Genomic DNA, 14938 nt, shown 5'->3' on the forward strand with positions numbered 1-14938 from the left:
AGCAGCACGATGTTAGAGTGCCACACTTCTCATGCCTTGCTTCTACCAGCATCCTCGGCACCTTTCAGCTTTGCCCTGCTCCTGCTGTTCTCTGCCACGAGAAAATCCTCTCCCAGGGCCCGGCCGGTGGTGCCAACGGCTTCACGTCCCAGATCTAGAGAGAAACTGAGGTAGGGCTGCCTTGCAGGAATCGACACCTCTGGATTTAGCAGCATCAAACTCCACATGTTCTTCAATGCATGCTAGTAAAGTTTCATTTTTCCACTCTACCTCTTACTTCTTGCTTAATTCCAGCATGTCTCTTCCAGATGCCTGTTTAAGAGTGTGGGATGTGTGAGGGATGTGCCGGAGAGCCCTGAAGCAGCAGCACTAGGTATATCTGCGGGTAACAAGAAGTTCCTGGAGAACTTGGCTCACATGTCTTGCCCAGAGATCAAGCTCTGTCCTATTCCCGATAGGACAGGGAAGCACTGGAGATAAAGCTGGTGCAGCAACCCAGGAGGAAATACAAAAAACAAAGTGGGTGGAAAGAAAAAAAAAGACTAGTCTGGGATTTGAGTGTCCATTTTAATTTAAGTGCAAGGAGGAAGCAGGGATTATTGGTTACAATAATAATAACAGCTCTGTTATTCCAAGCTACATGTAAAACCATGGCTGGCTTCTTACCAAGCACCCCAGGTTTTGCAGGGAGATCAAGAAATATGTTAAGGTCTCCGTAGAACAAACCACCATCCAAAACACCATTGTAATCCAAAATTACAGAACACTGTTGCATAACTTGTGTTTAAAACAGTAGTAAGGCTCTAAAGCAGCCTGACCTTTGTGATCCGGCTCGGGAAAGCAACGCAACACCCATACTGAGGGAGGGGTGAGGAAGGGAAGGTGGGGAGGATGAGGGAAGAGAGAATGTGGGGGATACAAAGTTAAGTGCTCTACCACTCATAAACCAGGGATCAACAACTGGCTTGTTCCAAGTGACCGTTATGTGCACCTTACAGCTTAAATCCACAGCAGCCAGCCACACTCCCAGAGCCGTGCGGGTCCCTGCTGAGAGAGGTCCAAGTGGCAGATGAGGAATCCCCAAAATACCTTTTCCCATACCAGCTCTGGCCTCAACAGAAGCACAGAGCCTCTGTCAAGCCCTTAAGGCAGCATGACAAAGCATCAGCAAGATAAAAGCTGGAAAGAAGCAGCAGCCTGCTCCTATCACAGGGCTCCCGTGTCTCCTGGAAGCCTCCTTACACGTGCTGCTCGCCAGGTCCTGCATCCTGCTCTGGAGACCTCCCTGCAGTATGGCTGACCAGGCTCCGAGCTGCTCCCAGCACAGCAGGACAATACAGGCAACTCAGCCCAGCAGCTCCATCCAGAGACAACGGATATCACAGCCAAACCCAAACAGAAAAGCAAGTGGGAGCTTCGCACCGACCTGCTCTGTACACGGGCATGCAGCATGGGGAGGGCAACTGCCCGCGGGGAGCCGCGGGCCACAAAGCTCAGTGCTCATTACACACACAACAACAGGCACGACTTGGACCATGGTTTCAAACGAGCAGATTACACGTTTAAAAATCTCAAAAAGCTGCAGTGCTCTCTGATGCTCTCTCGCCCACCTCAAGGAGCAGAGTAAGCGGGCACAGATCTGTGCATTGAGCACGCAAAGCAGGAAACTGTCACACGGGACCGGGACCCTTCACTGGGGTAAAACATGCCCTTCATCTGTCCAGCTGCACACACCAACCCGGACAGCAAAACCAGCTGTACACAAATTCATGTTTTGTCTTTATAGCAGCGACTTCACGGCACCAGTGTAAAAGACTGCTCCAGTCCCTAGAGCACAGCAACTGAAACACAGACAAGGACACACAGAGCACAGTGTTGAGGAGCCATTTGGACAGACAGCAAGACTTAGTACACACCAGAGACCGGGACAAGGAACTTCTCCAAGGAGTACACACATTCATTTCCTACCTGGGCTCTCACGCACCCAAGGAAATGTACAGAGAGCAAGTGCCCCGAAGCAAAGATTAATTCTCTTCTCTCCAACAGCAACTGAGGGCTGAATTTTAGCTCAAGATTTAGCAGCCTTGTTAAGATTAACTGGAAAGGCCTTTCCCCTGCTGCCCCCGTACCCATTTGGAGCTGTGAATGCCACATGCTTATGGGGAGTGCGACTCTATGGTGCCGTGACTTCTTCCAGGGTGCAACTCCTGCGTGCCAAGCTGGCAGCCCCCTCCCCAGCATGTCCTCACTGCCACACACCGGGAAGCTCAGATAAGAGACGTGCAAGCACTACAGGGTCTGCTGGACAGGATTCCTATTGGCTCCAGGGCAGCAGAGAAGTCTCTATTTCCTAGAAGCTTCTTTACACCACCGCTCCCTGTGTGCTCTTCGAGGTCGTGCTCGTTGAGGAACCGAGGGGCCTTTCGTTTGGCAGCAGCACGGATACTGCCTGGGCTCGTGGGGGAGTAAGACAGGGGAGCTGAAGGAAAGAAGGGACAGATGGGTCCTCCCACTTTCCCTCTTGCCTGGAGGTTTTACAGAGGAAGAGAAACCAAAACAAAAGCCACGCTTGAGTGCTATTCTTTGCGCTTTAAAAGAGTATTTTCTTAAAATATAAAAACCATCTTCCCCCTGGAAACCACTAGAACGTAAACAATAAAAAGGGGATTTGGGGAGGAGAAGGGAGAGGAGGTTTGAATGTGCTTCCAGGCAGCAGCCCTTGCTAAGAGCAACGGGTGCCTCCAAGGCCCTGTGCTCACCGTCAGCCCTGTTCCTATGGCTCTCTTGCACATTTAGAGTTCCCCAGTGGGTCCGGACTTAGGATTCGGCGATTAGTGGTTCGCAGCAAATCCCGGCGGGTAGCTTAATCCTCTTCATCCTCACTGATGTCGTAGGTGACTGCAGACTCGTTCCTGGAGCGGTTGGCCGGTGAGGAAGGAGGAGTCTTGGTTGAAAAGGGCCAGCGGAAGGATGGAGACGGGGAGCGGTCGTGCGTGGGGCTACTGCTGGGACTCTGCTTTGGGCTGATGGCCTGCAGCATCCGGCCCTTGCCCTCCTTCAGCATGTGTTTCTAGTGATGGAAGAAGGAAGACAGTTAGCGTGGGTCAAACAGCGATGGAAATGGACACTACTTACAGCTTGTGTGGCATTTTGAGTTGTGTCCCTTCAATGCCTCACGCAATACAAGAGCAGAAAAAGCCCAAGCATCACTCTAGCCTTTGGAAACTGCACCCAGTGTAATCATCACCCATTTTCAATTACCTCTAGCATGAAGTGCCTGTGATATTTACCCAGCAGCACAGGAGAGACTGGCAAAAACAAGTAGCACAAGCTGGAGTTTACATGCTGGCTTGTGGGACATGGGGACTTCTGACACTACAAAAGTAACTGGCGTTCTCCAGCTGGCAGGGTGAGGGCTCCCTGTAAAGCGGCTGCCCAAGCCTGGGACAACTGGTCTGGAGACAGGCATCAAGCACTGCAACAGATGGTAAACCTTTGCTCTGCAGAGCATGGGCTCCAGAAGCCCCACAACGACTGCTGCGCTCTCCAAAATCCCCCTTCCTCTTTTCCCAGAGCAGATCCTTACCAATGCACCTTCTGGGCCAAACATCTCCAGGAAATTGCCGATGAACTCCCGGGACTTCTCTTCCCACTTCTGAATGAGATCAATACTCTTCTCCTCCACTTTCTGGACAAATTCCTTTGACTTCTCCTCTACATCCTTCACCCTCTTTTTCACCTTATCCACACGCTCCTGGAGGTGATATTTCTTCTCCTGTACAGTAAGCAGATCAGAATATAGCTCACCAGATCTGAGTGGTGACCACCTCTGCCCTGTGTTATTACACTGAACTGCTGCCTAAGACTCAGCATCTCCATTAGTTTTGTGACACTTCTTCAGTTCAGTGACACTTCTTCCCTAGACTAAATGGCAGACACACTGGGGCTATGAGACGCTTTGTGGCAGGCACTGGCAGAGTACACAGTGCAAGACTAAACCCAGAGATAGGCACTATCTCATAGGAGTGCATGGAGGAGGGAAATATTTATACATTGTACAGATTAGATTTGAGTGACCTGCTGAAAGTCTCTTTGCGTATCACAATCACACAAGTCTTTTTGCTGGGTGTTTTTAAACAGAGTTACATGCCAAAGACAGGTCAAGCAGCCGTTACCTCTCCTGTTTCATTTTTGTATTTGATTGTATTTTAAAAAATAAGTACAGTATCTGAGTGATAAAAAAAAAAAATGTTTACTATTTTACTTCCAAGATCAGAAGTGCCTTCTGCCATGTATTCTGCTTGTAGGCTAGAGTTGCTCAGCACAGGATCAGAGGATGTCCTTCTTTCCTACCCAAACACTGCTGCTCCTGCAGCTCCAGGAAGGGAGTAATACAGTGAGAACAAGATCAGATTTTATTCTAACAAATGACTCTACCTGAAGAAGGTGGCTGAGGGAAAGAGAGAGATGAGACATGGCAGCTGCTGCCAAAAACAACCCACACTTCATGCAAGAAAACACACATTTCACCACACACCCTGTCTCCAGCTCTTTCAACAGGCAAAATGTCACCAAGACATTTCTGACAATGGAGGAGTATTAGCAAAACCCCAGTTCCTCTGGGTGGGTCTCAGAGGCAATTTCAAGTGCAGAAGTGGCCTAATTTCTACTCCAGAGACACTACTTTAGTGCAACTGCTTAGCTCTGCAGACTTTTACTGGCATATGGCAGGACTGTGCTACCACTAGGTCAGACTCTACATCTCTATACTCTGAGATTTTGCTTCACGCAGCTTGTAGTGAGACATGTGGCTTCAACTCACGTTTATGAAGCTGACGTTGAGCTCCTTAGCAGTGTAGCCCCGCTGCAGGTTCCGTCTGGCGTACACATCATAGTCCCGCACGATGCGGGTGATGATATCTGACGTTGAGATCCCTTCAGTCCTCTGCGTCGGCGCAAACATGCCTAAAGTCGGGGAACAGGACCCAGGACAGCTGTAGCAAGACACATGGCAAAAAGCCACTGCCACCGCTATTAGGAAACAATCCCTCCCGTCAAGAGCTCATTTCCTAGAAACAACTAGAGGAGCCACTTTGCCAAGTTCACGAGATTCTCCATTTGTGAGAATCCGTAAGCCAAACTGCAGTATTTTTTCAAAAAGTGGTTGCTAATTCAATCACAATAACTAGACTGGACATTGAACAATCTCAGGGGCCTGGAACGTTGAACAGTCCCAGCCTTGTGAAGTGGGGCTCAAAGGCAGGGTTCTTCTGCCCTCAGAGCCTCCTGGGCAGACCTTGTTCCCAGAGGGCCACTGCCACTTCCCCAGGCGTAATCCTGACATACAGGGTTACAAGAGAAACTACAGCAGATCTTTGACCGCGAGCCCTGGAGAATCTGACCCAGACCCACCTGCTTCTTTTATATGCTTATAAACATCATCACTGCCAGCAGAGGAATAGGGGATGTCATCGTGCGCAACAAAGTCGATCTGAAAATTAAGAAAGCAATGCAAGTTAATATTTTATCTTGAATGCACAGGTCTGCTGCTGACAAAGGATTGTAACTTTTTCCTGAAAACCTCCATGCAGGAGTGTGACAGAGAATAGCAATATGCTTTGCTCAAAAAGCAACCCAGATCAGTCCCAAGTTCTCACTGGCAATTGCGTATCAATTGTTAAGCACACACCAGAGAGGAAAGGCTGGGACTGAGGACACGGCTGTTTTGAACTCCCCAGAGAAATGGTTTCTTAATGGCAACAAGGGTAAACGAAGCAAACTCCCTTGGAGACTCCTTCACCTCCCAAAGCAGTTCAACAGATGTTAGAGACTCTGTTCACTTTATCTTGCCAACTGATAAAAGACTCTCAAGACAGCTCGCCTGGTCTCCTGCTGCAGGGAAGCTGCTGTAGATCTAAAGCTGCTGCTGCTGCAAGCAAGGAGTTTGACAAGATGCCCTCCAAAAATCCTTTCCAACCCACGTTGTCCTCTCCCTGCTGTGTGTTTCTCACCGATCTGTAACGAGCATCAACTTTTCCTGGAAGCGCAAGAACCCTCTTAGGACTTTTCACCATGTCACAATCTCTACCTTATTTTAACATTACCTGCCAGCTCAGCACATGCTTCTAGTTTCTCAAGAAACCCGCTCAATTCCCATAACCCAGCTCATTCTATATTTAAGGAGTTTCAACAGAAACCGGTTGCTCAGGCAGAGGTCATCCCCGCGGATGAATTCTTGCTGTAAATAGTGGGCACAGACAGAGGCTAATCAAAACTCAGAACAGATCAGATGTCACAAATTACCCTGTGCTCTGCCAGGAACTCGGGGGTGAGCGTCCACGGGGCGTTTCTCACCACTTCGTCCACGTAGCGACAGTGCTGCACGGCGTCGTACCGCTCGTTTTCATTCATCACCGTGAAGCCCTTGAAGTTGTGGGTTAGCTCATCGCTGCAGACTGAAGAGAGAGGCACAGAGAAGAGTGAGCTCGAGGAACTCACCCCAATGCTTTACAGCAAAAGGGCCTTGAACGCACCCCTGGCAGTTCCAGATGCTGATGGAGGCTGGATCCGGCACTTTCAAACCCAGCTTTTCCAGCAACAAAGCACCAGGAAAAGGGAGCAGTGCAGGGCATTAAGCTCCTGCGCAATTCCAGGCTGTTTGGAGGATTTCTGCGCAAGACCTACACTCCATGCCCTCAAGACCTCTAGAACCTTAAAATGCTTATCAAGAGAACCAGCCAATACAGAAGACAACTCTCCTGCATGAAACAGCACCTGGGGACCTATCGGGCAGAAATCTGCTTTTAAACCTTCGGAAATCTCAGGCTTGGAAACTGAAGCTCATGAAAAAGCTTCTGATTTCATAAAATGCCATATCACAATCTAGTTCCTGGAAAGTTGTATTAAAACACAGGGTGAGTTCACAGCAAATCAACTTAGCTTAATTATTATGCTCTATGAGAAAACAAATGAGCAACTCTTCATAATCTGCAATGTAAGATATTAAGAAGGAGGGAGTTTTATTTGGTTATCAGACTCAAAAGTAAACAAGGCATTAACAGTCTCACTGGTATTGGACATACTTATGTTCCAGACAAACAGATGATAACGAGCGGGTGAGATTGCTCCCAGCTTGGAGCTAATGTTCACTTGGGCTGTGGCTTCTTGCCTTTCAGTTCCTGGTGCACAGGGATCAGTTCATTGCCCTCCACCTCCTCACCAGTCTCCCAGAGGCAGAGAACATGATTACGCACCTTACTACATTAACATGTTAATAGTTTGACCTGAAGTTATTTTCCTGCCTGATGTACAACATTTACATACATAGGGATGTCTTTCCACTTCCAAGATTTCTAAGCTCAGAGCGTTTTGTAGATTGGAGCAACTATTTCAGCTCTCCTCTCTCTCTTCCCCTTCCAGACACTACTATAGCACACAGAAAAAATGCAGAAGTACCACTATAAAAATGCCCTCAGCAGTGAGTGAAACTGTGATAAGGGAAAAAACCACACGAAGACGTTATGGTCGCTCCCTCACAGGATCAGAGTTTCAGTTCGCTTCGGAAAGCTAATGGTAGTTGAGAAAACTAGTTAAAGGCATTCTCAGCTCTATCACTTTAACATCATTACACAGCCTGACCAGTGGCCACCTCCTGATAGACAACATGCACAGCCTGAAATGTCTTTAAGGCGGGTGAAGGTACAGGCACAGAGGCACCCTGTGGATGGAGGCCAGCACATTACAGCAGCCAGAAAAAAGGGTTTCCTCTTTCCCGTTATATTCCTGAAGGAGGCCTGGCTGAAACACCTCTGCCAGATACCCTCAGGCAGTCAGCAGGACATTCCCAGCATCATGTGAAGACCTTTGAACCTAACAAAAAAACCCAGGGAACTTTTGTTTGCAGAAATGGTTTCCATATGGCATGGAAATTCCAGGCACCACACCATTATCTCCACGCTCCTAAAGGGACCTGTTTGGGATTAGCCATAAGAAATCCCCAGCAGAGAGCTGGAGCGGGGAGGGGGTGTTTGACTTGCAGGGCAATACAGATGACACAAAGCTCAAACAGCCACAGAGGGACTGTTCCTCATTCAAGAGGCAGATGCTTGACTGCCCCTAATATACTTTGATATTCTGACGTGCAACTCACCGGTATCTGTCACAAAATAGAGGGGTCAAGTTAGAACAGCCTGATCAGAATCTTTTCCTTAAGAGCTCATTTGGTAGAGGACATCTTTCTGCACACACATTAATTCTCAACATATTGCAATAAGACTCCAAGAACATTTGGAATGCAGAGAGTGCCACTAAGGCCATAAAGACAAAAACCCTGCTAAGCTACCTGTAGGCACAACCACAGAGAGAGGTAAGCTGTGCTCCTACGACAGCCAAAGTCAACAAGGTCACTCCTTACCTCCAACAATGAGGTATGTGTTTGGGAAGAGGTTCTTTGCTTGCATCAAGGCCCGGGCATGTCCAGAGTGAAACAAGTCAAATATTCCATCCGCATAAACTCTGACGGGGCGATCCACTGTGCCAAAGAGACAAAGAGACATTTGTGAAGATGCCTTCCTGGAAAAGCAGCTGCCTGCATTTGGGGACCTTCTGAAACTCATTGGGGCGTTGCAGAAAACTGGCAGAAAGCAGAGCCACAGCCAGGAAAGATTTGTGAAGAGAAATGGCTGGTGCTCTGCCTTCCCACACAGAAACAAATGCTGCTGAGCACAGCGCTGAAATATAACCATGTTCAAAGACAGACTCAAAACCTACCACGTACCCACCAAAACGACGTGAAGGGAGACCAAGGGAAAATCAAACCCTGGACATCTCCTTCCTACGGAAATCCAAATGCAGCATTAACTTTTTGCACAGCAGTGAGCTACCAGGAGGAACTGGCAAAAATGTTTCAGAAGTGCCCAATCCACCCCCGCCAGCCACAATGGCACCTCAGGACCTTGTCAGCATCCTCCTCTGCAGCCCGCTGCTACAGCTACCAGTCTGGCTGAGGGACTAGACTGTTTCGATTCCCCACCAGCATCACTGGTTCCCCCCAGGCCTGGGAGATGTGTGACTGCATCCAAAAACCCAGCTGGACTACTGAAAGAAAAGCAGATACGGTTCTGCTGAACCACTGGCACCATCAGCTAAACCCACACATAAATAAGGAGGAACAAAGTTTTCCTCAGGCCACCAATTCCAGGGGAAATTGTAGCTCTTCTCTTTGAGGTCAGCACAGAGGTAAACTGAAATAGGGTAGAACTGCCACGTAATAGCAGGAGGCTTCCTGGCTTCTGTTCTCCCAGGACCACATAAGAGACCCCCAGCTCTCTTGCTGCTGGTAACAGAAAGCCACATATTCTTGTTATCCAACACATCTGGGAATGGCTTGCTGCTCTCTGGCCCAATTCAGGCAGACTCAGATGAGTGGTGTGAGCGGAGGCACACCAAAGCTGCAGTGACAAAGGGGAAGAGATAGGACCTAGAAGGAGAACTGAAACCCCGTTGAGTCTAAGCAGGGCTTTGAACCTTCCTAGAGACAGAGTTGATGCAAAGGTAGGGTTGTTAAATTCCAGCTAAACAGACCAGTCAGCCCGAGGACAGCCTCTAAAATCACTTTTCAGCCAGTCCACCTCAGCCTGATGATGTCAGGAGGCTCTGGAGAGCCAAGGATCTGGAGATCTGAGACCACAAAAGCTTTCTGTATGCCAGAAGAGGGCTGGTCCTGGAAGGCCTTTACTAAAGTGCAATCATGTTCTGGAAAGTGGCTGGGACATCCTTCCCTTTTCCTCCACACCTGCAGCAGCTACAGTTCCTGAGCACAGGCACAAATAGCAACAAGGAAGCATGCAGTGCACTTCAGTTTTAGCAGGCAGGAGAGCCATCACTATTGAAATCAGAGACCTTTGTGCAGGCTCTGGAGATTTTCAACTGGGAAGTCATTGTGGACTATGAAAATCATTGGTTTTCCAGAACCTCCTGCAGGAAACCACTGCCAGGTCTCAATCTGAGCAGGATCATCTCTCAGCAGCAGTCAGGGAGGTAGAACTGCAGTATTTTTATTGTCTCGGTTTCCGTAACAGAGAGGCCAAGTAAGACAACACCATCTGCACACTCTGGCAAGAGAGGGCAGCCATCCTTCAGTCAGGAGTCAGTCCTGCCTCTGCCTCCTCTTTGGACTTGCAAAGAGAGCAGTGTTTCTCCTAGTCTGGTTTAAAGACTAAAAGGACATGTTCTTGTTGTGGGGCTGGCCTACTGGGCTTAGTAACACTGACTTTAATTCAAATCCAGACTAGAATGGGACATTCTGGACAACAACGTATGTTGATTTTATTTGCCCATCTCAAGTTTCAGAAGACATGACTTTACAAGTGCTTTACTTTAAGCTACCTCAGACAAAGTAATGCAGAAAAATGTTCAGCGCTGATGCAACTCTATAGCTGTCAGTGGCATAGAAAGAGCTAAAGCACAAATATATATTTGCTTCAAATAGTCTTACTGGTGAAAGTACAGCTCTTCACACACAAAGGTTCCAATTTCAGTTGTACTGGCAGGCCCAGTTTCACAGGGAAAAGTTATCTTATCACCAAAGCATTAACTAAGTCATTGGCTGCAAACCTGGCGTGACACACAAGGTTGGATCAGTCTCAGAGATACCAAAATCATCACACCCCCACCTTCCCAAAACTCAACATTTATACAACCTTTTCAGCCCGGTTTTTACTTACAAGGAGTCCCTCTCATCGCTTCTTCATATGTTACTCTGATGTATGGCTTGCTGTAATCGATTTCCACTTCATCTGAAAACGGAGCCGGCTCCCTCAGTCCCTAAACAGCCAGAGAAGGTCAGCTGTGAGAACGCAAAGGGGAATGCGTAGTGGCAGCACTGCCACTGCAGCCTCCTAGTCACCGAGTGACTCACTGTGTCTCTGCAAGGTTCAAACACGTGTCCTGAAAGACTAATTAGTGTTAAACCTCAAAACAGCCCTGCAGGGCTATTAGCCTGAGTTTAGAGAGAGAGAGAGAAAATTCGACTTGTGGTAGTCATACTGGCACCAAGAAAACCGGAGGCTCAGATCTGCAGCTGGTAAAAAACAGATTTTTGACAAACAGCAGTCCATGGCAGCGCAAGCCAAGCTTCATTAAACCTCACTGTCGCAGCTCCAGCTATGCCCACCCGGGCAAGACCATCGCTTTGCTGTGCTTGACTGCTCGTGCTGCGGTGGTACAAATTGTAACAGCTCCTCCATTTGAGTATACGAACGAGCAGAAGGGCAATACCAACAGCAGCACAAATTCCCACGGAGCATGCGTATCGTCACCCATTTCTGAGCCACACACGGTGAGAGACTGACCTCGATCCGTGGCAGTGTATCTCCAGCTGCCGCCCGAAAACCCCTCTAATCTGCTAGCTTGACCAGAGCAGTATGTTTAACCAGCAGCTCAAGTCCAGATATCACTTCTGTTCTCCCCTGAATGGAGCCAAAACATCTGCCCTTCCCAGAAGAGAACAAACAGCTCAATTTCCTTCCAGCAGGAAGGTGTGGGGTGGCAATAGATGTCTCTTTCCTGAGCCAGAAAGACTAGGAAGCAAGCTTGCAGATCATTACAGTAACACCTTCAAGCTACAAAAAGCTAATCAGCAGTTTCCTCTCTGGCTTCCTGTCCCATTGCAGCATCCTGCCACGGTGCCCAGCACCACAGCAACCAGAAACACCACTGCTCTTATCTAATGTCATTCCTTATTAGAGTGCTCAAAGTGAAGGAAAACAACCACTGACCGCTACGTTCAAGCAAACTGATACTGCCAAAAATCTCCTTTAATTTATTGAGATTCCAGTACCCACGCTTCACACACCACCTCCTCTACCAGGATCCTTACTGTTAGGTTAAGGCCTGCGGGTCTCTTGTTTCATCACTGCCATTATATCTGGGACTTGTGAATAAAACCAGATTCTTTGCAGCTCCATTGCCTCATACCCAATATGAAGCTAGGAATAAAAGCATTAGAAAGCCTATCAAAATTATCAGAGGATCACAGAGGAGTACCCTCAAAAGCCCCTGCCACAGTCTTGCCCTTCCTCTGAAGTGCCTACACGGGTCAGGACTCAGCCTGATGTGCACAACACAACAGGCTCATGGTTCAGCAGGCTTGTTACCACCCACTGCTTTAGGGGAACACTCTGCCAGTCAGCTCTTTAGTTGGGAGCAGTAAAAGCTCCAAGGCAATGTCACAGTTAGGCAAGGCTATTACCCTTGCTACAATAAATAAAACTTTCACAAAAGGAAGAAAAAAGTAATCTTTCATCAGGAGGTCTGTTAGCCCTGTGGCTAAAAAATAGCTAGGAAGTTTAGAAAGTGGCTGGACATTACTTGTGTTGTGGTGTTCATAGACAGATGATTTAGTTCTAACACAGCACAGACTCCATCTTGAAGAGCAAGTGATTCCCGTAGGATAACCTGTGCACTTCTCTTTCCTTACTAAAATACCTGGGGTCTTTAAGAGGGACAGGGTGGGTTTTGACAACAATCATGGATATTAAGGCTCTGTGGTATAAGTCACAGAACAGCTCAAACCTCCAGTCCCAAAGCTGGCCTCCCAGTTCTCCCTGCTGATGCTGCTCTTACTTTGTTACCATCTGACAAACGCCCTGGGACAGCACTGAAGTACTCCTGAAGAGCAAAACATTGTTATCAAAGAGGAAAGCTGCAACACATCACCGTATTTTGCCAGGACTATGACCCCAATATGACGTGGCAGGGATGGTAGCTGGCTTTTGACAGAGATAAGGAAAGAGCAACTAGGGTACACGTGATACGCGTGTACTTCAGGAAGAGGGCAGAGAAGAGCTGTATGAAGCCCATCATCGCAATATTGTGGCAAGGACAAGTTAAAGTCAACTCTTTACACTGGCACTAACTGGCATAGACCCCCTTTAGAAGAGTCCTCACTAGCTTCAGCTTGTTACAGCTGTCCCAATGTCGATCTAGAAGGAGAAATCTTTTTGGTTTGGTTTTTTTTTTTTATTATTTTTCATGAACGCTCCAGAAGTATCAGCAACATAAATGCTGTCTCCTGCCAGACCAGGGGAATCAAATGAACAGTCATCTTCCCAGTGTTTCAAAGCATGGATTCAACAGATTCCTCCTGCAGGTGCTTAAGATTTCAGATCCTCCTGCAGCTCCCCTGACCCAAACAGGACTGCTTTCTGCCAGGTGCTAGAGTTGTTATGTGCTTGCCTGGAGAACTCCTCCATCCTGCTGGGTCATTTAAGAAAACCCACCTGTGCGAAATGAATTCTTACTTCTCCGTGGATATCTATATCCCTGCCCACTCGGGTTCAGCTTAAGTGACTATAAACAAGCTGGACACACCACAAAAGCAGCTTAGCAATGCTTGCCTCAGACCTAATTTAAGCCCATGTTGTAAGTGTGTTATTAGTACGAACAAAGGAAGATTTTCAACTGGCTTTGCAAGAAGGATAACTGCTGTCATTTGCTTCTTCCCCCCTCCCCTCCCTCCCTTCCTTGTTTTCTGGGTCTGCAGACAAACCATCACATTATCTTTCTGCTGTTACAGCTCCATGTCCTAATCTCATAGGCACCTAAAGCTCCTATCTCTGCTTACTTACGAATGAGCGTCGGGACATTTTTGGAGGGATTCCATCCAGCTCTGCGGCCCCATTGGGGCCAGATCCATCTTTTCTTCTCTTTCGGGAATTCAGCCTGGAGGAGGTCGGCGGCTCCATCTTGCCAAGCACGTCCAGTCAGAACTGGAACAAAATGAAGGAGAAGGGGAGGAAAAAAAAAAAAAAAAAGAAAAAAAGAAAAAAAGATATATTTCTCAGCTTTTCCAAAGCAGAATCAGTCAACAGCAGGCAGAGTGTACAGAAGGTCAGTGCAAAGACACAGCCACCTAACAAGGGGCTTAGCCAGTTGTATTTGGCATCAGCTGCCAAGGCTTGACAAACAGTGCCTGGTGGGAATACTGAATCATTTAATGCAACTCGGAGCTGTTCTGCAGCAGTCAGCTGGCTGGAGAGACACTCGCACAAGAGTTGCAATGCAAGTTATAAATCATTACTACAAGGCTAACTATGCTATTTTAGCATCTGAAAAGCAACCTAAGGATTAAGGCATGCCCAGTCTGCATTCAGCCCTCTCCCAGCTCTCATTCTGCTGAATGCAAACACTCTTCTACCCTTCTGTGCCTCTCCCTTGCCCAGCAAGACAGCCGGTGGGTGTGCTGCATCCCCGTACAATCCTGAACAGAGGAAGGAGCAGATGGACAAGAGTGAGGGACAGGGTGCAACCCATGGTCATAACTTAAATGACTGGCTGGCTGGTTCTTTGCTTTCCTCCTCCTGTAAGACCAGGCTGCAGCTCCCCAGCAGGGACAGCTCACCTTGGGATGGCTGCCGCTGTGCTCCCCTCTTGTCCCCTGTCCCCACTGCAGTGGTGACTCAGCTGATGGTGAGGCAGCTGCTGACACCACACTAGGGCACATTAGGGCACACTTACTTCTGGCACTTTACGTACCAGGTTGTAATTAGCGGTGGTTCAGCTGAACTGCTTCTGTGATGAACAGACAGACAAACCACCAGCTTGGGACAGAAATCGTGACAGCTATCCAGAAATGAGCTATCCTTGCTTTTGAACTGGAGACGTTGTACCTTCCCAAAAGGGCCCCTGGAGCATTAGGAAGCCCAGCACTCCACACAGCTGAAGCAAAGGGATTTATAGGAATTTAGGGATTTATAGAAACGTATGGCAGCAAACAGCCCTTTTCAGCTGCTACAGGAGTTACAAATGGGTGCTAGATTTGCAAAGTTTGTAACTAAAGACCAGCATTATCTCTCTTGCTCACTTGAAGTGTGCAGCTCTCCAGTGCAACAAATGGCACTTCTGACTGACATTCCTGGGAGCAGCACGACCCCTCCAC

General features: G+C 48.0%; 1 protein-coding gene across 1 annotated transcript; it reads right to left on the minus strand.

Moving 5' to 3' along the window:
• Positions 1–548: 548 nt before the first annotated feature.
• PCYT1A (phosphate cytidylyltransferase 1, choline, alpha) lies at positions 549–14420 on the minus strand. Its single transcript, XM_014946019.1, has 9 exons — positions 14402–14420; positions 13629–13769; positions 10725–10824; positions 8414–8530; positions 6304–6455; positions 5413–5491; positions 4823–4965; positions 3587–3775; positions 549–3070 (listed from the first exon to the last, which is right to left on the minus strand). The coding sequence occupies exons 2-9, from the start codon at positions 13743–13745 to the stop codon at positions 2864–2866; spliced, it is 1104 nt and encodes a 367-aa protein (XP_014801505.1). The 5' UTR covers positions 13746–13769; positions 14402–14420; the 3' UTR covers positions 549–2863.
• Between the last annotated feature and the right edge of the window lie 518 nt (positions 14421–14938).

The sequence above is a fragment of the Calidris pugnax genome, unplaced genomic scaffold (assembly GCF_001431845.1).
Source record: "Calidris pugnax isolate Ruff unplaced genomic scaffold, ASM143184v1 scaffold111, whole genome shotgun sequence".
Classification (NCBI taxonomy): domain Eukaryota; kingdom Metazoa; phylum Chordata; class Aves; order Charadriiformes; family Scolopacidae; genus Calidris; species Calidris pugnax.